This window comes from Idiotropiscis lumnitzeri, chromosome 17 (assembly GCF_059441095.1).
Source record: "Idiotropiscis lumnitzeri isolate Australia: NSW breed Sydney's pygmy pipehorse chromosome 17, RoL_Ilum_1.0, whole genome shotgun sequence".
NCBI lineage: Eukaryota > Metazoa > Chordata > Actinopteri > Syngnathiformes > Syngnathidae > Idiotropiscis > Idiotropiscis lumnitzeri.
The window spans coordinates 12568206-12594936 of record NC_142407.1 but is presented as its reverse complement, the minus strand read 5'-3'; the positions used below and the strand labels follow the sequence as shown (position 1 = coordinate 12594936).

Sequence of the window (26731 nt, the reverse complement as noted above, 5' to 3'; positions counted from 1 at the left end):
TTTCAGTTAAGACCTGAGATTTAATGTCCAGTGACTGAGAAATTCAACACAATCGTCACAAACACGCATTTTCCTAAAATAATAATCATAAAAAATGAAAAATTTAAGACTCGGGGCTCTTTTCCGTTGAACAGCCTCCCCAACTTTTCATGGCGCTACTTATCGTCCTCGTTCCAACTATTAGGTCTCGTTCGTTATGGTGTGTGGTTTGTTCCAAATATTGCCTTCAATGCGACTGCACAAAGCACATTTTCTGAGGTCGTACTATTTTGTAGAAGAAAAAAAAACAAAAAAAACGAGCGCCCCAAATGAAGGTGTGCTGCTCACTCTGCTTTCAAGTTGCGCAGCCTTTGAGTCCTAATTTGTCTCTTGTCTTCAGATGCATCGGATGAACGTGATCAATACATCACACAAACCCCTTCAGTGAGACACCAAGTCTTCGGCGAGTGAGTGAGGCCCAAATGACAACATTGTTGAAGAGGATAAGGCCCAAATCGTATTCATTCTTTGTGACACAGAGTCAAAGGAGAAATTGATCTCCCCACCTCCATTCCCCCAAAAAAAAGAACGCTTTGTTCAGCAGAGCGATATATCTTTTCTGCCGACCACAATGAGGATGACCACAAGCAGGGAAAGCAGGAATCCGGGCTTTTGCTTGATCATCTCCTTCATCTTGGAGCAGAAAAGGCACCAAGTAATCGTCGTGGCCAATGTCAAAGAGCAAGTGAATCAAACCTGACATGGCAATTGTAGAGACTCACTCCCCTCGGGGACGCACGCACGTGTGCGGGGGTGTGTGTGTGTGTGTGTGTGTGTGTGCTGATCTCTGACCACTCCTGATGGAGGAGCACGGTGCTCTTTCACTTTCACATCTCTCTGCATCTCCGGAGAGAAGAACCAAAGCATGTCGAGCAGCAAGACACTGTGCAGAGCTGATCACCGCTCGGCTGATATTATCTGAGGTCACGTGAAGAATCGATGATTCTCGCTCCTTTCTGCCGCCTCAACGCTGCGATTTGTGCTCACACCCCCCTTTTGGGGGAGCCAACAAGTCAGATGTGACAGCGTGCAAATAGCTTTATTGACACGGCAATGGCAACATCTGTGACGTTGAAGCAATTTCAACAGACAGTTTGCATGGTATTATGATTGTGCTGGAAAGTGTCATGTTAGAGCGTGTTGCGTTCACTTGCTTTCTTTAAAATGAAGCAAAAATGGAGTATTAGGGATGGGGAGCCTGCACTGATTTTTTTTTTTTTTTTTTTGGGGGGGGTGGGGGGTGAATAAAGATAAAGCGCAGCAGGGGTGCCAGAGCTGCAGCCACAGACGTGTTTTGTCACGAGCATATGTCTTAGTCAAGAGTCACCGAGCGTTGGGACTGGCAGACGCTCAGGGTGAGATCAGCTGCTCCATTAGCACTTCACGCCGTACATTCCCCCCCGACCCTCACCACCCACTTCCCTACGGACACAACGCTCTCGTAACTCAGGAGGGTGAAGATGCAGATTCGATTCACGGAGCTCATTTTCTTCGGCCCAAAAATATTTCCGTCATCATATTAAGGTAAGGCAGGCAGACAATATTTTGACAGGAGAGTTCCAAAATAAAAAATAAGGTGCTATGTTTGTGTCACGTTCCAGGCTTGAAGTCTGCAAGAAACTGAAGATGCCATGCGCCTTATATATTTTTTCTGGGATTGTCATGATGCAATGGTTGATGAGGAAAAACACAACGTCGCTGATTTGGAAGCGCCAAAATTCCATGTGGCTCCACTTTCCAGGTTTTACGAGAAACAACGGGCATCGTCTCTAGTTTGACGACGCCTAATATCTGCTCGTAGCCTGCAGTCTTCAATTATATTACTAGAATGTCAGAGAAGCTTTTTCAAATTAATATCTTAAAATAGGAGAATTTATTAGAGTGAATTCAATTTCGTAAAAAAAAATAAATAAATAAATAAAATAATTCAAATGACTTAACTGATTGGAATAAGTGCCTAAAGGCGACGGAACAAAGCCACCATGTTCCGCCTCAGGCACTGTTGGAAGACATTTTAATATCTCACACAAAACACAAGTGTGAATTTAATGTACACAATCTATGAAGCATAAAGGTTGCAGAATTAACATAAATGCCCCCCCCCCGACCCCCTCCCTCTCTGCCCTGTGGGCCTTTATGCCGTCACGTATGAGGTCCTTCAAACACGTGACAGCTTTAAAAGCCGTCCTCTCTCACGGTGGCTTTATTGACGGCTAGTAAAGTTGCAGTACGGTGCACAAATGTTCAACTGTCAGTGGGAATATACGGCCTGGGACCGGCAGCCAGGTGTGCCGAGGCCAATTGTTAAATTTGCCCGTTTCTCTTCCTCAGCAGGTCTTTTACGGAAGGTGAGTCCCCGGCATCAAATGACTGGAGGAGCATTGTGAAAATCAGACGACAAATAAAACTAGTGAGAAGAGTTGCAAACATTATAAACTGCAGCTTTCCAGCGGCTCAAAACGAAAGCGAAATTTGAGGGAAGTTATTTATTGATATTTTTACATTTATTTATTCATTTATTTATTTTTAGCAGATACATTTGCTGCTCCGTTTCCAAATGGTGTTGACACATGAGTCGCATGTTGATTTGTACATGCCTGTGAGGTTGGGGGGGAGGGCGTGGCCAGGGGAGGATGTCGCACTTCTAACGGCTTTTGGATGTAGATAAATGGCTTACAGATGGCCTCGCTCAATATATTCAAATGAGATATAAAAGTAAGGGGGGGCGGGGCTATCAATACATGCGTGGTTCTTGTGTGATATGATTCAAATGCCAATTGGCTGCAATTGTTCAGCAATTCAAACTCTGACAATTTTTTTTTTTTTTTTTTTCCCAGAAAGCCGTAAACACAAAAAGTCCTTTAAAGTGTTGTGGGAGTATGCTGAGGGTCCAGGCTGTTTGAAATGGGCTCAATACTCAAAGGAAAACATTTAAATGGATTTTGTATTTGCAATGAAAAATGATAAACCTTCATTATATGGCGTATCGGCCCAAATGAAAGACAGAAAACCCCCCAAAAAAACTGAGCAACTCGTTTGAATGCGTACCTCATTGTGAGATGTATTTACCTGCATGTTTTCCAATCATGGATTTTATCAAGATAAAAAATATATATATACATAAATTCAACCCATGTAATAAACTGGCCAGCAATCAGTTTATTACTGGCCAGATAATTGTCTTCATTCAGTCTGGTCGCTCCGCAGAAGATGTCCTGGAGGAGTTCTAAGAGCTCCTAATGCATGCCACACTACATCGGACGATCAGCATAAATTGTATTTACCCGCGTCTCACCTATAACACAGGGATGGAAAAGAAGCGCAAACGCGATTATGCACACGAAGAATTAATCCGGAGATGAGCGCAGGGTAATGTATGCTAATTATCTAACAGGATATTCTTACATAGCAATTAGCATATCTGGGAGGCCAGACATTGATGGTCGCGCACCCGGAAATGAGAGCGGGGAAGGACACAGCTGCTGATAAGAAGTACAGCTTGTTTTTGACGTGCTCTTTATTTGTATTTGTTTTTACATTGGATTTAAAATGTGCCACAGAGTTAAGCTAAAGTACAATCAGAATACCTTTTTCTGGTTCTCTCCATATGAATATTGCGACATAACAAAAATGTGCTTACAATGTTCCATAGCGTGACAATACTGCTCTCGTCAGAGGGCAATAATATCTCAAATTTTTTTAACGAGTTAAGCACAAAAAAATTCCATGATTAATCACATTTTTCAACTACTATAATATTTAACTGAGTTAAAAAAAATGCTTTAATTTTGACAGCCCTAATATATATATATATATGTATATATATATTTTTTTTTTATTTTTTTTTTTTTATTTTTTTATATATTTTTTATATATTTTTTTCAATATAATATAATATAATATATATATATATATATATATATATATATATATATATATATATATATATATATATATATATATACAATTACTATTAGAAGTGGTTATCATTTCGTGAGTGTTTGGTATAAGAACCGGTTAGATTTTTTTCCACTCTGTCTGCTCTGCAAATCTCATTGTATGAAATGACCAGGAGCCACTGTATCAATTCTGATTTTGGTATTTAGGTGTAATCAGCCATGTAGAACACCAGCTTGCAAAAAAGCCTGGCCTTTTGTAAAACATCCATCTGTTTTGTGCATTGGGAGAAGCCCGGTCCCAAAGAGCTGCCGCTGATAAAAGAGTGAGCATGAGAAGGCCCAGCTGAAAGGACAAGGGTGGGCGGCGGCTTTCGGGGCGCAGTCTGTCTGTGACACTTGTGCGGTCCACTTGTATTCTTCTGTTTGAATCCATGACTCCCCTGCTTGCATACAACTCAGAGATCAGAGAGTGACAGCTGCTGGCACAGAGCAGAAGCAGGCTGGGACGTGCGTATGACAGATGCACGCATGCATGCCGCCATGCATGACACCGTCGGTCCACCTCTCGCTCGTGCTCTCTTAATCTGTTTGGCTAATATTTTCCATTGACTCGCCAGTGTAAATATCGCACGTCGTCTGTGACCTCTCGGCGGGAGCAGGAACGGGAGCCAATCGATTCATACAGTTGGCTCCCCCTCTCATGTTGTCAGCATATAGGAGCCTGAGTGGGAAAGGATGATGATGATGATGTCGGAGGTTTTGGACGTCTTCCGGAAGACATCCTGCAAGATGCGAAAGTGTGTCTGTCAACTTCTGAACATTTTTGCATTCTTTTGCAGCTCTGGTGTTGTAAGTTGTCATGCCACAACCTGCCGAGCAGCACTGAGGTCAGCATAATTAAGATGAGGCAGAGAAGGTCCCCAACAGAGATAATTGCGCACATAAATCAGAGAGAATATATTCCTTTGTCTTTTTTTTTAGTTTATAATTGCTGGAATATATATCATCGTAGTCCCGTTTTTGGCGTATTTTTTTGTTTTGTTTGATGTCTTTGTTGCTATAAACTTGAACTGGAGAGCGAGAAAGCTTCCCACAAGCACGCACACATTAGAGAATAGGCGCGAAGAAATACACATTAAAAAGTGTGTTTTAGTAAGTTGAGAAATGGAAAAAACAATTTTTAAACATGCTTTTTTTATTAAAAAAAAAAAAGATTTTCACCCCTTGCCGATGGAATGCCACGAAAAAGGTGGGTTCACTGTATTGTTCAAGTTCAAACGCGACTTTCACATGTGTCCGTTTGTCGACTGCCTCTTTTTTGTATTTGTAATACCAACCGCTTATTTGCATGAAATAAACATCGACAATATTGCATCGACGGAAGGCAAATTATTTGTGAGACAGGTGACGTTCTAGTGAGAAACTTGTCATGTGTTCTGTGGAAAAGCCTTTTTCTTTTCCTGCTAGGAGAACCCGATGTCTCCAGGGGCTAATCCCCCCCCCCCACTCTTTGATTCCCCCCAAACATGAACACGCTGGTGAGCCGCCGACCGCCCCCCCCCCCCCCCGGGCCAAGCGGGCCTCCCCTTTTCCCCGGCACTGCCGATAACTGACGGCAGCTGCATTGATGAGCACAATGTGTGCGCCAAGGCAGCTCAGCTGGCCTCTCTCCTCACTTGACACGGGTTTGACCCGAGCCGTGTGACTTGTCCACCCTGCAGGCTGCTCTGCCTCGCCTCGCGCAGTCTGTCTTCCGTATCTCTTCTCCCCACACACGCTGCTCCCAGGCAAGGGCGCACCTCCAACAACGTGCGCATCATCAGGTCAGCCGGGGTCAATTAAATTCAAATTGAAGATAAATGATTTGTAAATCATGTAGATAAGGGCCTAATACGCCGTGGAGGGAGGCCTCGCTTTGCCTTTCGGCGCATTATTTGCAAAGAGACAAAGTGACTTTCCAAAAGCATAAAACTAATGCAGAACAACACAATATGTTGTTGTATTTTTTTTTTTTTTTTTATGTGGGTTGAAGGATATTTGATTGTTTGTTATCTGGCAGGATTATGTTAAAAAAAAAAAAGGTTCCACTACCTGCCATAACGTAAATGCTGGACTCTTATCCTGTCCTTACGTCATTCTTCAAGAACCAGAAGGTATTTTTCCACTGATCATATAATTAATAAGTTATTGTTAATGAGTACAAGTTAATGTCTTGTTTCAATGACTAATGTTGGACGAGGAATTAACGGGGAAACGTCAGCCAACGTTGTTGCGTAGGACATCACAAAGGCCATTCATTCCATCCACTGCCTTGTTCTTGTCTGATTGCCCAAAAAAAAAAAAAACCTCAACAATGTTTGCTTGTTGACTTCTCTCAGACTCACAAAATAAAGAGCCCGGTCTCAACTCATGGATGGATCCATATCGCTTCATCACGCACACACAAACTCCCATCTGTGCGTACGCAGCATCAACGTGAAAGGCTTGCAACCGCATCCCTGAGGGACTCCTGACGCTGAGGAAGCTAAACAGAAGCTGATGGTGTGACAGAGCTCGGGGCAAGAGGCACAGGGGGAAAGAACCCCCCCCTACCCCTCGCCGCCGCCCCCTTCCATTCAGCCCCGCCCTGCCATTCTGCTCCTTTCGAACTTTACAAAATAGCCTTTTAATTTGCTGTAACGTCTGGGGTGTCTGAATTGTGCCTGCATCAATCACCATCATCACCGAGAAGCTGAGGGCACTCTGTCCCATGGGCCCTCTCAGAGAACGGCCCCTCGGGCACATCCCTCAGATGGGAGAGGGATCCCGCTGCCTCACCGTGCCTGAGACCCGTCCACGGCCGCGCAGTGCTGAGTAAGGCTTACAGTAATGGAGTACAGTGTGTTGTGTTTGAGGACGGAGAGCCTGCTTGGCTCATTTGTAAGCATAAGGAGAACTGCCGGACGCGTCTTGAATGTGATACGACGGAGTTTGCGGCTTTATTTACCATCGCGTCTTCTTTTTCACCAACCGTCTTCAACCCTTTGTAATTATCTTTTCATAATTAATTTTGATTTTTATTTATTCATATAAACAGTCCCGGTGGGTGGGCTCATCATATTGTTAAGGCCAATTAGCAGCAATTAACAAACACTAATGACATGCCCCCCACCCCCCCATCCCCAAAACAAAACGTGTACACCATGCCAGATTCCGTTGCTGGTGAAAGACCTCTTGCGAGTCGCAGCGAAGGGGGCTCAGCACCCTGGGCAGGGTGGCTCATCAACACCTACAGTGGAAAAAAAAAAAAAAAAAAAACAGACCTAGAGGGAGACACTTATCCACTCTCGCACTTGGAATGCCACCATGATAATTGCTTTGTACCTCCTGCTTTTTAGGATTGTTTGTGTTATAATCATGAATAGTGTTTGTACCTTTTTCTTAAAAAAAAAAAAAAAAAAAACACAACAACACATTATAAATCTCACCATCGAGTTGTAAATTGGCTGCCTTTTAACGAGTCGGAATTGCAAGTCACGTGACTATGGTTTAATGAACCTGGAGTCAGGCCAATCAAAAAAAAAATGGCAGAGAATGTCGTTAAAATTCACTAAAACGATGCTGCCAGACAATTTGTACTGCTTGCCAAGTAACAAATCAAATTCAATTAATGTAAAAAGTAACTGAATTATTCATAATATTTACGTGAACGCTCTAAAATATTTAGTGGTTGACTTTTTTTTTCAGATCATGTACATGACATTTTTTTTTTTTTGTGAGGTGTGAATGGATGGAGCTCAAGTGCAAGTGGCTGAATAAAAATATGCTGCTTAACATTTCAAATGTTCTCACAAAATTCTCTTTCCAACAACTATTTAACATTGATTTGGACTGAGGACGTTGAACTTTTTTTTTTTTCTCAAGCGGATCTTCCAATTTGTACTGCAAAATCTACATATCAGTCAATTTAATGTTCCATCTGTGGACGGACAACTACAAAGCTGACTTTCCTTTGCAGTGTGATGCCTCTTTCAAGAACTTCAAAAGATCCCCAATCATGAATGAGCAGTGACTTGGTACATGAACTAAAATGGCGCAATCTTCATCCCACTGGCGCCATCCCAGTATGATAACATCTCAAATGTTGCCTATATGGTCAGAAATTATTGCTGCTAATCAGCCTTGTCCTTTGAAGCCAAATGAAGACTAATGCAAGGGCCATGTGTGGATGTAAAGCTTGGTGGTATAGTTCGAATGATTTTATTCAGCACTTGAGTCGTCATGTGGTCGTCATGTATGCCTGAAATGTGTGACGGTTTAAAACGCGCGCAAAAAAAAAAATAAAAAGTTGAGGATGCAAATACGATTATGTGAGTTGTTATTTTCTCTCCAGCTGTAAAATATGGTAAGACATTTTAATATTTTATTATTGATTATATTTTCTATTAAAAATGTTTATTTTAAATTATTTATTTTTATTCATGTTATTAAAATAAATGAGCACGTAGCTTGATAAAATAAAATTAGCTGTAGTTGGTGTTTCCTTGAGAAGTGTGGAATTTAAAAAACCTTTTTATTGGCTTCCGTCTTCGTGACGTCACCGATATCTCGGTATGTGATTGGCTGCTCGCTCAGCAGGGAGCTCATTAGTGCGTCTTTCTGTACTGATGTTACAACAGAGAGAAAATGGGACTCAAATGGCAAGGTTGGACACACTGACAGAACAACTCGGTATTTTTTCCTCTCGTCTTGATGCAATCCGGGATATACTGACACGCAGGCTCGGGTTGATGTTGACTCTTGGCCACTGACGAGATCATCCTGATTGGCCCGCCGCTTGTTTTCGTGTTTATGACAGAAATGTTGTCTACCAGTCTTTTTTCAACAGATGACCTGTTGTTTGGAGCCGTGGGTCTCGTGTGGATTCTTTTGACATCTTTTAAATCGGTTGGATAATCCTTGTCATTATTCACATTGACTTGGATGCACGGGGATCCCAGGATAAGAACGCCGAGGTGACGCGGGAGACTGGAATACACCCCAAAGCACTGTGTGTAAAATATATATTTATATATTTATTTATTGGAATTAACCCTGCACGATGATTCATTGCGCCAACTGCGAAAAACCAATTGTAGATCGGTTCTTGCTCAAAGTTCTGGACCGACCGTGGCACGTTCAGTGCGTGCAGTGCTGCGAATGCAAGTGCACTCTGACAGAAAAGTGTTTTTCACGAGAGGGCAGACTCTACTGCAAGAATGACTTCTTTAGGTAAGAGTCGAGCATATCAAATGATCTATCTATCTATCTATCTATCTATGGTAAAGAGAAAACGAAAATGAGGAAATACCTAAATAATAATAATAATAATAATAATAATAATAACGTAAAACAGGGTATGAATTAAGGAAAATTGCCCGTATGGGATGTATAATTTCAAATAAAAACTTGCATTGTAATTGTAAATATGTCTGTACTTATTCTATGTTTTTTTTGGAGCGTATTATTTTTTTGTATTTTTATTTTTAGGTTTCTTCAATTTTGCATTTTAATGCAATACACTGCCTTTGTTTTCTTTTTGAAGACTTTACAGCACTCAGTGTTTATGTAGCATTGTATAATAATAATAATAATAATAATAATAATAATAATAATAGCAAATGACTCCATCGCCCTGTACTGTCTTGTCGCACACGAATAGCTCTACTGTTTTCTTGCCGGCCGCAGGAGATTTGGGACCAAGTGTGGAGGTTGCTCCCAGGGGATTCTGCCCAGCGATCTTGTCCGCAGGGCCAAGAGTAAAGTGTTCCACCTCAACTGTTTCACTTGTGTGATGTGCAACAAGCAGTTGTCCACCGGCGAGGAGCTCTACATCCTGGACGAATTCAAGTTCGTTTGTAAGGAGGACTATCATAACAACAACGGCAAAGACACCATTCACCTCTCAGGTTATTATTATTATTATTATTATTATTATTATTATTATTATTATTATTATTATTATTATTATTATTATTATTATTATTATTATTATTATTGTAACAAGATCATTTCTGATCGATGTAATATATTCGATCATTGCATGTGTTTTAATTTTCAATTATCGACATAATTTGCGACTCGTATCTTTTGCTCAGTCCATATTTGGTCTTGTTTTATTCTTATTTGTTGAGATGCCAAACTGTAGCGTATTTCCAACTCACAATATTATTTACATTTAAATGGGATGAATTTATACAGTGACGTCATTAGAAAAACCTTTAAAAGGGAATTCCATTTTGCAATTATACGTGGCTTACGGTGGCAAAAACATAATTTAAAATATTGTTGGATTTGAGTAACAAAACGTGTTACACGCTTTATAAGAGGCCACATTTCTTCCAGCCCACTCGGACTATTATTAGACTTTATTACATTCATATACTCGGGAATCGTAGTCATAATTGTTCCGCTTCTGTAAAATTAAATCGAGTTCCTTTGAATCCTAAAATAATTAAAACCGTCACGTGACAAAGTCTGCCTTTTCGAAAGAGTTCGCTAAAGTGCGCCATGTGTTTGCTTTGCGTCAATTGCCAGTGACGACGTGTAGCGAGCCCAGTTTATCTCCGGACTCCCAGGACCTGCAACAGGATGACTGCAAGGACTCGGAAGCGGGTCATTTGTCGGACAAAGACACTGGCCCCAACGAGAACGACGAGCAGGGCGCCGTCGGAAAGAGACGCGGGCCTCGGACCACCATCAAGGCCAAGCAGCTGGAGACGCTGAAAGCGGCTTTCGCGGCCACACCGAAGCCCACCAGACACATCCGAGAGCAGCTGTCGCGGGAGACCGGTCTTAACATGAGGGTCATTCAGGTAAATGCAGCAGAAAAATACAAAACGGAGACTTTTGCCCGACTGGAATTCAACGTGGAAATTCGTGCGCTGGATTTTGGCTTTTACGCACGCAGTTGGCAATTCTTCCTTTAATGCATCTGTGAGTTGAGCGTAAACAAGAAATAAAATCAACATTTTCTCGCAACTCCGTGCAGTATACTTAAAATTAAAATCTAAAAAAATATATATAATTATGATTTACGCTTAAAAGTGGAATCTTCAATTGCGCAAACGGACTGTCTCGGTAGTTTTTTTTTTCTATTTGTATCTTGAACTATTTTCCGAACGTCATCTCGTTTTTCAAAAGGTGTGGTTCCAAAACCGGAGGTCCAAAGAGAGGCGCATGAAGCAACTGAGTGCGCTTAGTGCCAGGAGACACATGTTCTTCCGAAGCCCGAGAAGGATGCGAGCTCTGGGAGAGAGAGTGGACACCGCGGAGCTCGGTCATTTCTCCTACTATGGAGGTCAGTCGTACAGCAAATAACATTTCTTCATATTGCATCTGTTTGTTCAATTGCATGACGTATCCCTGCTCGTTTGTCAGTTACATCGTGCATGTATTTCTGATGTTACATATTTACAATATTTAATTTCATACGTCTGTAGTTGTGGAGCGTTTGACCAAGATGGCTTTCAAATTCCTGAGTAAAAACAAAAGTAATTTGTGATTGACAGTGTGAGGAAGATTTCAGTAATCTGACATTTTTATTATAGTGCACGTCATCCGAATTTTTCCAAGGTGACCACAATGTATATATTGAGTTTTAAAATATTTTGATTGTAAATTTTTGAAAATATTTAAAGAGTGTCAAAATACAGATAAAATAATTGCATTGTTGAAAGAAAATCTCTTTGATAGTCAATCGGAATTTTTCCTATTTGTAATGGATTCTTCAGATTTAGTTATTCATTTAGTTGATGTTGACTACCACCCTTAAGATTTTAACCACACCAGCGCAACCTTATAATACAATCTTATTATACTGTGTTCCTAATGTGGCAACTTATTGTCTATTTTCCCCCCCAATTCATTTCTAATGTCCCTTCTGAATGAACGCAGATTATCCCGGTGAATATTATGCCCCTGGCGGGAATTATGAATACTACCAAGGCCCACCATCATCCCAGGCGCAGACACCAGCAGACTTGGGCTTCGTCCCCTCAGCAATCCCCGCCGGCACCCCCTTAGGGGCCATCGAGCACCGCCACCCCGGTGGGCACCACTGCCCGGGAGAGGTCCAGTGTTACCCCGACAGCGTGTCACACCACCCGGTGAACTCACCCAGCCCGGAGCCCAACGGACCGGGCTCCATGCACAGCATCTCCAGTGAGATGTGCGGGCCCAGCACGCCTTTCACCACCATCACCCTCGGCGACAACGGATACACCAACCAACTGTCGCAGCCCTCGTCCGAGGTGAGCGAAGGAACTGTGTGGTAACGCCGGGCGTTTTGAAGGCAAATCATCACTTTATTTATTTATTTATTTATTTATTTAAGCATTTATTTACATATTTATGTATTTTATTTAAATTTGTATTTCTTTCTTTTTTTTTTTTTTTTTTATGAAAGTCAAAAATTATTCTTCAACGTGATTCTGTGCAGTCGATTGTATTCAAATGGGACAAAGTGCTGGATAGTGCTCAAAATCTTGGCTCGAGCAATAAACTCACACATATTGTCATTTTGGACACGTCACATCATTTTATGTCGTCTATTCACATAAATCCATTTATCCATTCATGGTATTTTCTGCTTCTCCTCATTAAAAAATTAAATAAAAAAAAAAAATAAAAAATCACCGTTCAGTATTAAAAAGCAGCTCCCTACAGCTAATGGTGAATACAAGGTTTTAGATTGTGATTGTCAAGTTTGTCGCATTTGACCAAAAAAAGCTCTCTCAGGACTGTCTACGCTTTGCTTTTTCAAATTTCATTTGTGTCCAAACAGTTTTTGCCTTCAATAGGACATGTGACGTCTGCAAGAAAGCATTTTGTATAGAAACCGGTCACGAGTTCAACGTTATAAATAAAGAATAAAAATGAAGGGCAGTCAAATGTTTACTTTGAGCCCCAGTATTTCAATATCACTGTATAAAACCCGATTGATTGTTGAGATGGATTCCGGAGCAGAAAGACGGACAAAAACTTATTGGAAACAACGCTTGTTGGCGAATGATGAAACAACACAACTCGTCAAGTGGGAGCGAATTCTTGATGAAGTCCTCAGTTTGAAAAAAAAATAAAATAAATAAATACTGTAACAAAACACAACTAAGACAAATTTGTATGCGTAACGCCAGCAGTAGCGAATGTTTGTCATGATTTGATTGTCGAAATAAGGCTGAGACGGAAGTTTCCGACCATTCACTGTATGATAAAACGCATTCTGATTGTTATTTGTAGGAACTTGACTTTGGACACAAATAAGAGCTTCACGCGTTCAAAGACCGACTGGAATCCTTTGCGCCCATATTTGCAGTCAATATGTCAACATGTTTTGGAAATAGTTTTGTATGTTTTATTGTGTTACATAAAAGATGAAGTCAAATAAAATGATGTGGACCGGATACAACGGAAGCGTTCCTTTTTCTTAGGGCTCGACATGATCTGAATTTCTGGACGTTGTTTCGCAAACCAGGTGACAACAAAAGTAAACGTCAAACAAGAAATCGCACAGCAACATGACATGAAACCAGCCGGAGTTGAAATTCAAAGCCGGAACTTCTCGACCAATGAGCAAACAGTTCGTCAAAAAAACTAAAACCTTTGTTTGCTTTGACTGAAGCCAAAGCGTTCATAAACATTTTAGATTTGCCAGCCTGCTATTTTTCTTTCGAGAGTGACCCACATGTATCTTAAAAACTGAGAGCAAACAATAAAAATCACGCAAAAAAAAAAAAAAGAGGCACCAACTTTCTACTTGTGCCATAAATTCATGTTTGCACACACTGTCAAATATTTGCTCCGTGGCAAAAAGCGTTTTCCCAAACCCCCAAAACTTCCTTTTGCAGCTCAGGTGGGAATTTTTGAATTTTGATTTGTGGCTTGACACGAAGGCTCACCAACATGTGGCCCGTCAATAATCTCGAGCAGGGCCGTGACCGCGCAGAGAAACTGGAAAAAAAAAAAAAAAAAAGATTGAGTTGATCAAAGAGTCACCGTGAGTCAACTATTACAGAGTTGTATCCGTGATATTTATCGGTGGAGAATCTCGGTGACTCAACTTATGAAAAATAAACCATACTCGCTGATATCTACAGGAGGCAATCGCGTTTGTGGTCCATTTTGCGCTTTTATTAATCGAACATTGTTGTGGAAACTCGATGAACACACCTGGAAGCCTTGCAGATTTTCTGATGAGAGCAGTGGTCTTCAATCCTCTTCCTCCAGGGCCGCTTTTTTGTCTGTTTTTTCCATCTCGTCCTGCGACAACACACCTGATTCAAATGATAATCGTCACCAGCTGGATAGCAATCCTGATTATTTGAATCAGGTGTGTTGCAGCAGGGAGATGGAAAACAGAACAGGATATCGGCTCTCGAGGAACAGGATTGAAGCTCTGAAATTTGTTTTTTTGGGGACTGTAAAGAATGGATTTTTTTTTTTTAAATGAGCGCGTTTAAAGTAAAATTCAGCATCCTTATCATTCTGAGCTATTTTGCATATATTTGGTGACAAAAGTCGAACGTGGCAAATTGCGATATTTACCGTGTATGTGGGAAAAAAGTGAAATGAATGAATTTGCAATTGGCTCATCGGCGCACATTTCGCATTTCCCTTCAGTGTAAGCGCGGCCATATTGGATACGTGTTCAATTGAAATTTAAATAGAAAAAAAGAAAATCTCGCCTAAATTGGAATTCGGCACTTGGACCTGCAAATTCAGCCTCAATGTGATCATTGCACATGAGCGGACGTGAAAACGCCAAGAAATATTCATTCGGCAGCTTTTGTTGTTTGAGAAGGCGTCGTAAATAAACGAATGCAGGATATAACTTGGCTGTCGTCGAATATACGCTTCTATAAAGACACATTTACATCTGCAAATATGATCTGACAGCCACATTAAAGCATCACAGATTGTCTGACGGCAAAAAGTCAATACCTTAAACATAAAGGACGCACAAAAGACTGCTGACTGTAACCACTGAGGCCGTGGAGCCGTCGGGGGAGGTAGGGGGTGGGGGCGGGGGCTTAGAAAGCCCAGAGGGTTGTAAACCATAAACTGCAGGGAAGCATGCACCGAGGGGACGTTTTTAAGATTCATTTTCTCCTCCGATGTGTTGCTCGCACAATCCAGATGAGGTCAAAAGGGGAGGTACATATGGCTGGAAATGACTGCGGCAATGCAAGCTGGGGCTGAGCCATCGTTCCGTCCAGCCAAGGCTGGGAAAGGGGAAACGGCAACGGGCAAGCAAGGGCTGCGGCGTTTCCATATTCTTGCAGGAAAATTCAACAAAACAACTTTCATTTATTTGCCAGCTTGCCACCACCGTGTTCAATTTCAATTTCAGAGAAACCTAGAGAAAAGCATGTAGAAAAATGAAAACACAGACACAAACATACCTGTTATATTCTTCCAAACAACGGCAACGTGTCATTGAATTATCGTTTGGAATAATAACTCGGCAAGTTTATAGAGAAGAACAAAAACAACGATAAAACCTGAAATGTATGCATCTGTGATTCAAATGTTTTTTGTTTTTTTTTATTTGGTGTGAATTAAGCACAATGGAAAGTCATCTACGGTTCCATTCCCTGGTAGGAGATTATGCCACGCTGTTAATCAAACTAATCCCTGTTTATCTGAGCAAAATGCCTTGATTAAGAGAGAGATTTGCAAGTCAAACACCAGACCAGCAAATCAATTTACACCAAGCTGACTGTGCTTCTAGTAACAGTGGGCTCAACCTTCATCTTTGTATTTGTACAATAAACGGTTGTTTGGCAACTTTTGCTTTTGCTGTGGAACAAACTCTGTTGCTCCTGTGCAACCTTTTCTTACAGTTCTAAACTGTTATCGATAGGTTCTGGTACCAATTCAAATGCTCATAAGAGGGTAACATTCAAATTTTAGACGAATAAAAATTTCAATAAAAATAAATAAAATTGCGTGCGTCCATCTCCAGCATGGACTTCATGTAGACGGCGATGTCGTGGCGGCCCTAAGTGTTTCGTTCCAAAAAAACAAAACAAAAAAAAAACGGGATTGAATAGATCACTTCCTGAAGTGATTATTATTTTTTTTTTCTCCAACCATACTTTCTATAAATGGTCTGCTATTAAAATTGGGGACGGCATTTTTAAATAATCCATTCCACTTAAAAGAGTTGTTGTTCCCATCACTAGCAGTCCGTGCGACTTCCCTGCGATGAATTTAAAAGGAATTAGACGAGCACATTTTATGAGCAATTTCTGCAGAAATCCAGGTCATTGGAAAGGTTTTACTAACTTGATTTTTTTTGCAACTGCACAAGGAACGCATGTCATAAAACTGCTTCGAGCCAAAATGACAATTGTTGACACTTCAAGAGTGCATTGAAAACGTCGTTTTCCGGTTTGGCGGGGAGGCGGACTCTTTTCAAATTCTATTCAAATCGCAATCTTGTGCAAATTTAGAGTTGGCCTTTCTGTCATTGCGGCTTCCTTTTAGTCACTTGAACAATCTGCTTCCATTTGCTAATTTGACCCTTTCTTTACTTTTGGCTTCAGGCTTGCTAGTCCACTTTCTGCATGAAAATCACTCACACATACAATTTTATAATCAATGCCCACAGTAATAGGATTCCTCTGGCCACGGGCAATTAATACAGTACCCCGGCCCGTTCAACCCCCCCCCACCCCCTCCCCTTCTTGTGCTGATCTCAAAGCTACGAGACATTGGCTTCTCCTCATTTACATATTTATTGCATTGGACTCAAATCTGGCGAGTGATTGATGTGGAGCCTGCCTCCTGAATTTTTAGCGGCCCATTATTATGACAGAGAGGGAGGGAGCTGCGGCACGTCAGTGTACTTTTGATTAAAGTTGAAGAAGACAGAATCCTAAGTGCTCCCCACCTACTTTCTCTCTTTCCGTCGGCAAGGCCAAGGGCTGACAAGATGTAAGAGCGTGTTATAGCTATTGACAAGTCATTTGCTCACAAAAGTCAAGGCAGATACGCTTGTTACGACTTTAATCACCATATCACTTGCGCGACATTTTTGGAGATTATAAAGACAATGGATTGAAATTTCCCGCTACGCTAGCATCGGCACTGTGAAGTAATATTGACTTAGACGTTGACGCTGCACGCTTGTCATGGAGAACGATAGCATCGGACAATGTTTGCCGTTTTGCGACAGCGGTACGACGATATCGGGAGAATCCTGTGAAATGAGATATCGTTTGGAGCAAAAAGATGATTTTATAAAAAATAAATTGGATGCATTCTTGAAGCGAGTCACTCGCTTTGGGGTTTTAATTACCCTTTTCAAAGCGATCAGTGTAAATTGTGCCACGGTAAATCGGAAAATGGATATACAGTAGTTTATGGCGAAAAAATCATGAATAATGATTTTTCACAAAACTTCTGTTGGTTTCCATTCATTTTGGTGAGGATCTGGAAAAGGGATTCAAAATGCAAACGGAATTCAAATGGCGACGTCAAAAGCAGACCAGCTGACAAAAGGCATGTAGCGCTCCACAAATCTCTTCTCACTTTGAACTTCTCATTGTCTTGGAAATCGTTGCAAGTTATACTACTGAAATTACACAGTTGAAAGTGTTTATTTTTATTCATATGACTATTTAATGGAATTGAGTCTTCCTTTAAATGAATGAGCAAATAAACACGTTTAAAACTTGCCGGCAATCAATTGAACGATCACCTTGGACTTTTGCGCTGTAAAGTTTACATGACGGATTTTGCATCGTTATGCAGAAGACGGACAAAGAAAGGCAGCCATGAGCGTATGAGCTTGATGATTCTCTCGTTTGCAATCGAGCATGAAACGTTCGTGTGGGAAAGAGTCTGCTCGGCAAAAACGGACGTTTGTGGTGTGTGTGTGTGTGTGTGTGTGTGTGTGTGTGTGTGGCCTGGTTGAGGTAGGGTTGGCGGCTAGCAGACCAGCAGACACGCTTCTGCCAAGTCTACACTCGGGCTCTGTACTGCTGTGAGGCGAGAGCCGTCTCAAACTGATAAGAGCCACACTTGTACCATATTTAAATATATTCAAGTACGTTCACAAAAAAAAAAAAGCACTTTCAGTGAGTTATTTCCTTTCAAGGTTCAAACATCATGTGTCGATTTTAAAAGTCACACGTTTGTGCCTGCCGCAACGTCTGGTTGTCTTTGTCCTTCAGGCCCAAAGGACATCGGGCATACATGGAACCATTGTACAGAGCGCACGAGAAAGAGTAAACCAACATTTCCATAGGGAGATGGCTTTACACGCTCCACTGATACCACCTAATGTATGCATTTTAATAGATCCGACCTTTCAAAAAAAGCGCTGCTGCAGGTGGACCGCATGAAGAACGGATTGTCAGCAACCGTGCATCACGTATGCATCGACATTATTGCGACGCTTACGATGCTCATATCCTTTCAGAAACATCTCAAACGTCCATCCATTATTTCTCCTCACGAGGGTGCTGGAGCCTATCCCAGTTGCCTTCGGGCTGTAGGTGGGGAACACCCTGAACCGGCTGCCAGAAAACCACCGGGCACACAAACACAAACACACCTGGGGACAAATTTAGAGTCGTCAATCAACACTACCATGCGTGTTTTGGGGATTTTGGACGGAAACCGGAGTACCCGGACAATACCCGCACAGGCACGGGGAGAAAATGTAAATATCGGTTATAAGCTTCGCAAAAAATAGTAGTTGAAAAATGTGATTAATCACAATTAATCATGGAATTTTTTGTGATTAATTAGTTAAAAAAATAACCATTTGTCATATATATATATATATATATATATATATATATATATATATATATGTTTGTCCCCCCACGACGAGCAAGGGTCAACCCTACTTTGAAATCCAAATTTCAGAACTACCCAACCAAACAAAAGCACACATGCTAAAATAAAATCGGGAATGATTTTTTTTTGCCGAGACACTGCATCGGTTTCCAACGATTTCCTCTTACCCTTGCCCACTTTTCCCCCTGCCATGCAGACGGCCCCCCTGCCCTTATAATTTCTGCACCAGACAATGACCCACAGTAATAATCGTGATCTATGGCCCAAGATGCTCCACCTTGCTTGCTGACCTTTCCTACAATTCTTCACTAGCGTGTCTGTTTTTTACCACTAACCTAAGTCAGGGCCTCTACGCTTCATCCCTCTTCGTATCTAGCCAGCAACACCCCCCCCCCCCCCCCAACACACACACACACGCACAAACACACACATCACCGGCACCTTTTCTCTCCTCCTCCACACATCTCGTCAAACGGCTCGATGTGCGCGGCTCGCCACACTTCACTGGCTCCATGAATGTTAATGTCAGACGTGTGAGGGGACTGGAGAGGGGAGGGGCTGCAGTGTATAGGAAACACATTCTTTTCTCGTATACGGCACATGCACGACATTTATCAATATATCATCGTTTAGGATTTTACAAAAAAAAGTCATCATAATCAGCGTATCTGTTTATTTTACTCTGTGGGCTTTTTTTTTTTTTTTTTAAAGCAATTACTCCGAATCACCTTCAAGGAGATGTAATGAAAAATGCTCCTGTCTTGTTCCCGGCTGAAGCAGGTGTGTCTGGACCTCATCCCCGTCTTTCGTGAGTCACAAGCCCTCAGCCGATGTTTGCCAAGCCCTGGCAGAATGACAATGTGTGCATTATGTGGGTGATGATCACCGGGTGTTGAAATCTTTGACCCCTGTGACACATTTTAAACATGGATTGGGGATTAAGCCCGTGGTGCAGCTGGCTGACAAGCCGCCCCCAAAGAGATTCGCATCCTCGCTTCCTCTCTGTAAAAACACTGGGACACTAATACCCTTTTTACTCTCCAGTGTAAAGTAAGCTGCTTTGGAAATGTGCGAGGACATTGTTGATGTCTACGCATCTTGTTTGAAATTAAGGATTGTGCAATAATCCAAATTATTCATGACTCTCTTCGTTTATTCTTTCAATGCATTTACTGACAGCGTTGCGCAGGAAATCCATTTGTTTAATATTACGGAGGTGTATAATGATTCAGAGAAAATGCATCAAGTACAACTGCACAGTCCATCAAGATGCGATGTGATAAAAAAAAATAAATAAATGAATAAATTAAAAAAAAAAAAAAGATAATTCAAATACTGTGAAAGCGTACAGCGCAGACCAGCAAGTTTTCAATGTTACTTTCTCGGTTACATTCTGGTATGGATTAAAATAATTAATAACGAAAATGAATTCAGAATTCCACTCAATAATTAAGAAATAAAATCAGACAAAAATTCAGAGTCATCATACAAGAGTGGGCTCCATGTGCCGATCTCCAAAAATGAAAAAAAAAAAAAAAAAGATTTGTGAGCATCTGGCAACGCTTTCTATTGCCTATAGATGCCACAAGATATAGCAAAGCACTACTTTTGTCTAAATGAAGCTCCTCAACCCACTTTAACAAAGTTCTTTGGCATCAAGATGCCATTTTCATTAAATAACGGATGAATGGTTCCTCCGAAAGAAATCAGCAACGATCTGAATTTGACAATATGTGAGGGTGAACTGGATAGGGATGAGATGAAACGGGAGAAGGTCCGTGAGTGACGAGTGAAGCAACTTCGAAAACACATTTAAAGCATCTAAACGCAACTTGAGCCGGCGTACATTTTGCTATGTGGTCCAAACATAAAAAGGCAGGCGGGCAAGCATGGAGGATCTTTTCTTTGGAAACCCTCAGCCTGGAGAGAGATGGAGAACAGCTGGGGCCTCACACTCCCCGTGCGTCAGTCGACTCTTTATCATGGGCAAAAGACTTTTTGTTTTCAGGCAGTAATCAGCCAGCCCAGGGGCTCTGTAAAGACCCCGTTCGCGTTTCATCTCAACTGTTGCATACAGCCGGCTAATTGGAATCCTGCATCTGGGTCAGATGCATTGTCTCTCAAGTGCTGTCAAGCCATTGAGACATGAATGTGGAATTATGGTTCTCCCCAGATGCATGATAGAGTCTCCCCTCTGAGCTATCTTAATTCCTTCATTTCAATCTCATTGCAGTCGTTTTTTTTTTTTTTTTCCAAAGGTTTTTTTTTTTCCACAATTAGTTTCCTGCCAACAGTTCCCGCTGCAAAAACAGCAAATCACAATCATGAAATACATGCTTTATACATAGTTTGTGTATACTTGAGAATATTTATCAGAGACAAACAGCAAAAATCCAGCAAACATTTTCCATCACAGGTATCTATAAAAGTAACAGCATGAAATCAGACGACAAAACACAAAAGCATGGACAACCACAAATGCAAAAGACGTCAAGTCACAGGTGACTTAAATAGCCACCGGCAAATCAAATAGATGACAAACAGCTGAGTTGATCACGAGGGCCAGGCGCTGGGCTAACGAGAGCTACATGTTGAACCCAATTCCCAGCGATGATCGGATGACTGCTAAGATTTTCCTGACATGCATGATGTCTGTGGGTTTATATTTATTTACAAGTAGATAAAATTTAGTGAGTACCCCCCTTGGTAATAAAAAAAAATAAAAAATAAATCCCCCAATGATCTCTTAAATAACTTACAACTGACAAAAGTAATTGGAAATATTAAAAATTCTTTTTCACTTTTTCTAATTGTGGTTAAAGAGAATCATGAAAACAAATAAATAAATAAAAGCAGGCCTGGACCAAAAAAATGATGACCCCACTAAACTTCCGGATTACTCATTATTGGAGGCTGAAAATTATTTTAATTTGAAACGTGACTGGTTCTTCCCCGTTACATTGGAGTCTTGAACTCTTAATCATTTATTTTCTAGAGCATGCGGGCCGCAAATGTGTGAAACCCTATCCGAGTTTGTGTGAAAATTTAGATACACCCTTGAAATATGGGAGGAAGGCGGCGAACCTGCAAACCCCACAAAAGGGGGACCTGAGTCAGGATTTGTATTCAGGACATAAGGTGTGAAGCACATGTTTTTTTTCCCCGCTATTTTTTATAAACAAAATGACATATGTCGGAATAAAACCATCTTGTTTAATCTGTGTTTTGCAATTTGACTTTAATGTTAAACAATCATCGCCCCTTTTACGTTACCGCTGTTAGAAAAGAAAAGATTTGGTAATGTGCAAGTTCCGCCTAACAATGCCGTTTCTGCTACTCAAGTGTCTTGAGAAAGAAAATGAATCTGCATTTTGTCACTGATCAAAAGAATTATCCCGCCGCGCACACCACCACAAATGAGCAAAACCCTGTGGGAGACAAGGGGGAACACACAACACACATTTCCAATTATAGCGCCAAATGACTTTTTTTTTCTTTTTAGGACTGCACGTAATTGTTGTGGGTATTGGGCACATGCAACTCAATTTGTCCTACATATTTGTTGGTGGGACGATAACAAAGTTGACAGAGCCGAGGGGATGATACAAACGAAATAAGACAAAATTAAATAAATAAAGGGACGAGATAGCTCCCTCAGTATTTGTTTGATCCGTTTCATCCTTCTTAAGACTGTTGAAGTTTAAACGGCAAGGGGGGGGGGGGGTGGAAGACACTTTAATCATCTGGGTTAAGGAATGCGAAGAGTATCATTTTTCGAGTAATCAGAAAATGTCTCCCCAGAGTGATGGTCCCTGTTCGGACTGCTCCAATTTAAAGATGCTTTCAGTGATGCAAGGATCTGTCCTGGTGATCACGTTTATATATACATGTAAGAACCCGATGTGTTCAAAGAAGTACGATATGACAGACAGGAGAATGGCGGCTAAGCTTTATTTAGATTGCTAACATGTCATTATTTCAGCATGACTTTACGGTTTGTGTTACAAAGCAACTGACTGGCAAGTCAGCACAGGTCAAGGAAAAAAAAAAAAAAAGGCACAGCACTGAGCACAAAGTCTTTTTCAAATTGGAAAATGAAAATGAGGCTGAGATGTCAAGGATTGAGTTCAACATGACAGTGCTGTTTCGCTAAATGTGTGCAGTAAGTTGTCACAAAGTACCTTTTTAAAGAAAAAAAAAAAAAAGTTGGAAATTTGCAATTAAGACTCAACTGTTATTAAAAATAAAGACATTTAGTACAAAATCTTATAAATAAACACAGTTAACATGGATTACATGAATCACTGAACAGAAATCATCTCATCATGTATTCAAAATATTTTCTATTATAAAAACAAAAGAAAAATAACGCTATTTTCATCAATGATTGTTTCGGAGAGTAATAAGATACTAAATGTGAGAAAAGAACAAAGTTAATATCATCCCTGTATGTCGTACCATTCCCATTTCCCATTCCATTTCAATCTGTCCACTGTGTGTGTGTGTGTGTGTGTGTGTAACAGCGATGACATGGATACCACATTTAGCGTGAGAGCACGTTTGCTTCCGTATGCAATGTGAACAGCGACGCAGTCTAAAGTGCATGTGGAGCAGCATGAAGCTGGAACAGAAGGGACAGCTGTAGTTTTGTGTTCACTGCAGGAGAACGAGGAAGCAGTCAGCGTCTAAAAGGGCTCCTTTTGCTCCCCGCTGTGCTCTTCTGTCCAAATGGGTTCGAACGTCCCTGCCATTTTTCTGCTCAGTAACTAAGTGCACCCTTGTCGGTAGTTTAAAAAAAAAAAAAAAAACTTTCTCACCAAGGCTGCTGGCATTGTCCACGAAATATTTAACAAGGATTATGTAGTCGTTGGAAGATGACAACATTCCAGTTCATTAGTTCAAACCTCACACCGGATCAAATGGTTATCAAATAGGATTAGTCGTTTTGTGCCAATTGAACAGGAATGCAAAATATGCATTTGTATCCAAACTGGTGGTTGAGACAACTTACAAAGTATCACAGAGCTGAGAATCATGACCAACGATCATTGGTTCCCTGGCGGCTGCCAAGGGGGCCCTCACGTTGGCTCCTCTGAAATGTATTTCCGAAAGCCGGACGGCTGTGGACGCATGGCTATGAGGAGGCCGAGGTCTCCATTGTGGACAAAATGCGCACCACCTCGGCTCTCTGTGTGGGTGAGATGTGTTGGGTCATGTGCACGATGGAATCCATTGCCACCTCTGGGTTGGCTTGAACAAAGCTGCAAAGCACAAGACAATTTTACAAAAGATAAATAAAAACTTCATGAAGTGAAATGACGATACATTTATATTTTTTTTTAAGCAGATTCCGTTGTTCAAAGATGGCTATGAACAGAGAGGACAGGATTTAGCTTTGCAGAAATTTTTCTGAACCTTGGAGCAACAATTTTCCAAAAAAAAAAAAGCACACATGAATTGAATTCCTGCCAATAAAGTCAACATAAGCGGAAGCGGTTTGACATTGTTGAAAGGCAACTCTAGAGTCAATTGCCTCGACGTTGCCTACGCCAAAAGTAGTGATTTATTCTATAAATCGTTGGAAAGGTTTGACCAGAGGTAGGTGCACCCAAGCTGCAATATTTTGCAATGATTGAATATTTAAAATTTTAATTTACATATGTGTTTGAACAAAAACAATTTCTACGATTTCTGAGGAGGTTGATGCAAATTATTTAAAAATGTACTTAAGGCTTGTTTGGTATCCACAGGAAAAAAAAATTAAATCTCAGAACTTGATTTGAAAAATGTCCTTGATATTTGCATTTTCCATAAGCAAAGGGTGAAAAAAAAAGACGCTTAGAATTGGAGATTGGATTTTTGAGAAGTTACATTTGAAAAAAAAAAGGGAGCTTTTAAAGCCATTATCACCCAACGCCGATGTTGCTGCTGCGACTCACCTGCGAATCTGCTTGAGGATGTGATCACGGCGAATGTATTTGATGTTCTCGTCGATGACGGACCTCGCTCCCTCATCTTCGGCCAGTTGCCTCTCGAGCCATCCCACCACCTCTTCATTGTTGTCCCACAGATAGGCCTGCGTGATGTCATTGTCACGTTTAACCATTGTGCTAATTGGGAACTAAACATAAAGCTCAGAAAAACGGTACCGGTGGAGTGTGCACAAATCAATACGAACACAAACAAAAAGAAGTGGACCTGCTCAAAGTGGACGCATGATGTCTTGGGCCTGATAGGAATATTAGTATTCATGAGTACCGGCATCTCTGATCCCAAACAAAGCCAGGCTGGAGGGGCTTAAAGATTTGAGGGTGGAGGAGTTTAATAGGCCCTTGCCTTTATATGAATAGCCCTGCTTGAGGTCCGCAAGAACATTTAATGCCCTTATTAATCATTTTTAATCTGTTTGCTTTTAATTAAGAGACAGCGTGTTGCTCTCCTATCAGCACGTGCCAGGGCTGTGATTAATTGTGGCTTAAGACAGTGAGTTCTGATGGGGTTAGCGTTCTCGCAGACAAGAAGGCAGAGTTGCAGGCAACATGGCTCCTGACAGCTCCTGCCTGCTGCTCCTCGGAGGCGCACATTGGGCCTGAGGGAACTGTGGCTATGTATCTTGATTTCATGCGATATTTCATCACTATTTTGGGAACAAAGCATTTCGACGGGCATCTTTAAAATCGACCACAATATGCAAAAAGATTCCATCAAAAGTTGTCAAATAAAACGGTCAGCTTCCAATAGAGCAGGTGAAATTAAACTGTTTGTCTTTATATGAAAATGAAATTAATGAAAAAAAAATAACTCATCTGTTATATTAGGAATCTAAAAAAGAAGGTAACCAACTCATGGATGCGTTACCTTCACAGCACCTTCCGCCTCAACAAACCAGCGGCGCAGCATCGCCTGGATTTGCCCGTCTGTCAGCTCGCCGTTGGCTGCTTGGATCTTTCTCTTCACCGTCTCTTCCAGGAGGAGGCGCCGCAGGCGCCAGTAGAAGAACTGCCGCGATGTTTGCCACTCCAGGATATCCTGACAGCAAAAACAGGACAAACATCTTGTTAATGAAATAATGGGGACATTAAATGTCACGAACCATGCCGTTAAAATTAATGTGATATTTGATGCGACATAAAAACAAGGACAGCCCTACTAACATTAAAACCTGCATAACATCAATCGGATTACGGCATAAAATTCTCCGCTGGTTTTCCAGCAAAAAAATGCAGCGATTCTGTCAAGGGAGACGAGGCAAAGCACCCACCGTGATGACGCCCTTCTCCTGCATGCGGCCCGGCGTGTCGTGCAGGTCTGCAAACTGAACAGCCACCTGGTGGTAGATGGGCAACAGAAACTCTTCGCGCTCTTTTAGTTTTGTCTCCAGCTCCTTACGGTCAGGAGGGCTCAACTCCGGGGTTCCTTTGGAAGAGAACAAAGCGTTTTAATGCAAAGTTTGTATTAAGTGCACTTGACATGCGTGATGGCAGGACAGGAAGTTGATTCTCGGCTGAGTTAGGGTAATAAAAGTTATGTTGGGTTTTTTTCTTTTAATTTTGAAACCAATTCAAATCTGCTGAAAAAAATAGTCATCATTGTGAAAACTGTTCCAATAAGTAAAACTAAAGATATTCAAATGGAGGGAAAAATAGTAGACAATAAAAAATGTAAGCGGATGAGACAAATATCGAAAGTCAATGTGTTCAAAATGTAAAAAGCAGCAGATGAGTTAAGCCAGCCTAACGTTATTTTCTTTAGCTTTTCCTCTCCGAGCTTTCTGGCTGCAGACTGATTTCTGTCAATTCCAATCTGTTCCTCTCAAACCCTCCTCAATAACACTGCACCAGTTTTCCCAAAGCGGCAAACGCACGCAACATTGGATCACAGTTCCTGTGAGTTAAATCGATAAGCTGCGCCAAGGAGGCACGCGAGCTGACAATTGATCCTAGCCAGCTGTGATTGACACGTCT

At 41.3% G+C, this 26731-nt stretch overlaps 2 protein-coding genes across 9 annotated transcripts in view; one reads left to right on the top strand and one right to left on the bottom strand.

Annotated features, from left to right (window-relative positions):
* The first annotated feature begins 8612 nt into the window (after nucleotides 1–8612).
* Nucleotides 8613–13252, top strand: LOC148320309 (LIM/homeobox protein Lhx1-like). The gene is made up of 5 exons (XM_088279688.1): nucleotides 8613–9188; nucleotides 9645–9865; nucleotides 10494–10771; nucleotides 11100–11256; nucleotides 11853–13252. Exons 1-5 carry the CDS (start codon nucleotides 9019–9021, stop codon nucleotides 12230–12232), a joined length of 1206 nt encoding a protein of 401 aa, XP_088135814.1. The 5' UTR covers nucleotides 8613–9018; the 3' UTR covers nucleotides 12233–13252.
* Nucleotides 13253–22702: 9450 nt separating this feature from the next.
* LOC148320307 (acetyl-CoA carboxylase) overlaps nucleotides 22703–26731 on the bottom strand; it is a 28150-nt gene continuing 24121 nt past the window's right edge. For all 8 annotated transcript variants that reach the window (XM_088278808.1, XM_088278809.1, XM_088278810.1 and 5 more), the window contains 4 exons: nucleotides 26029–26183; nucleotides 25626–25796; nucleotides 24707–24843; nucleotides 22703–24028 (listed from right to left, as the gene is read on the bottom strand). In XM_088278808.1, the coding sequence (XP_088134934.1) occupies nucleotides 23902–24028; nucleotides 24707–24843; nucleotides 25626–25796; nucleotides 26029–26183 (590 nt within the window). In that variant the 3' untranslated portion in view covers nucleotides 22703–23901. The remainder of the gene's footprint in view (nucleotides 24029–24706; nucleotides 24844–25625; nucleotides 25797–26028; nucleotides 26184–26731) is intronic.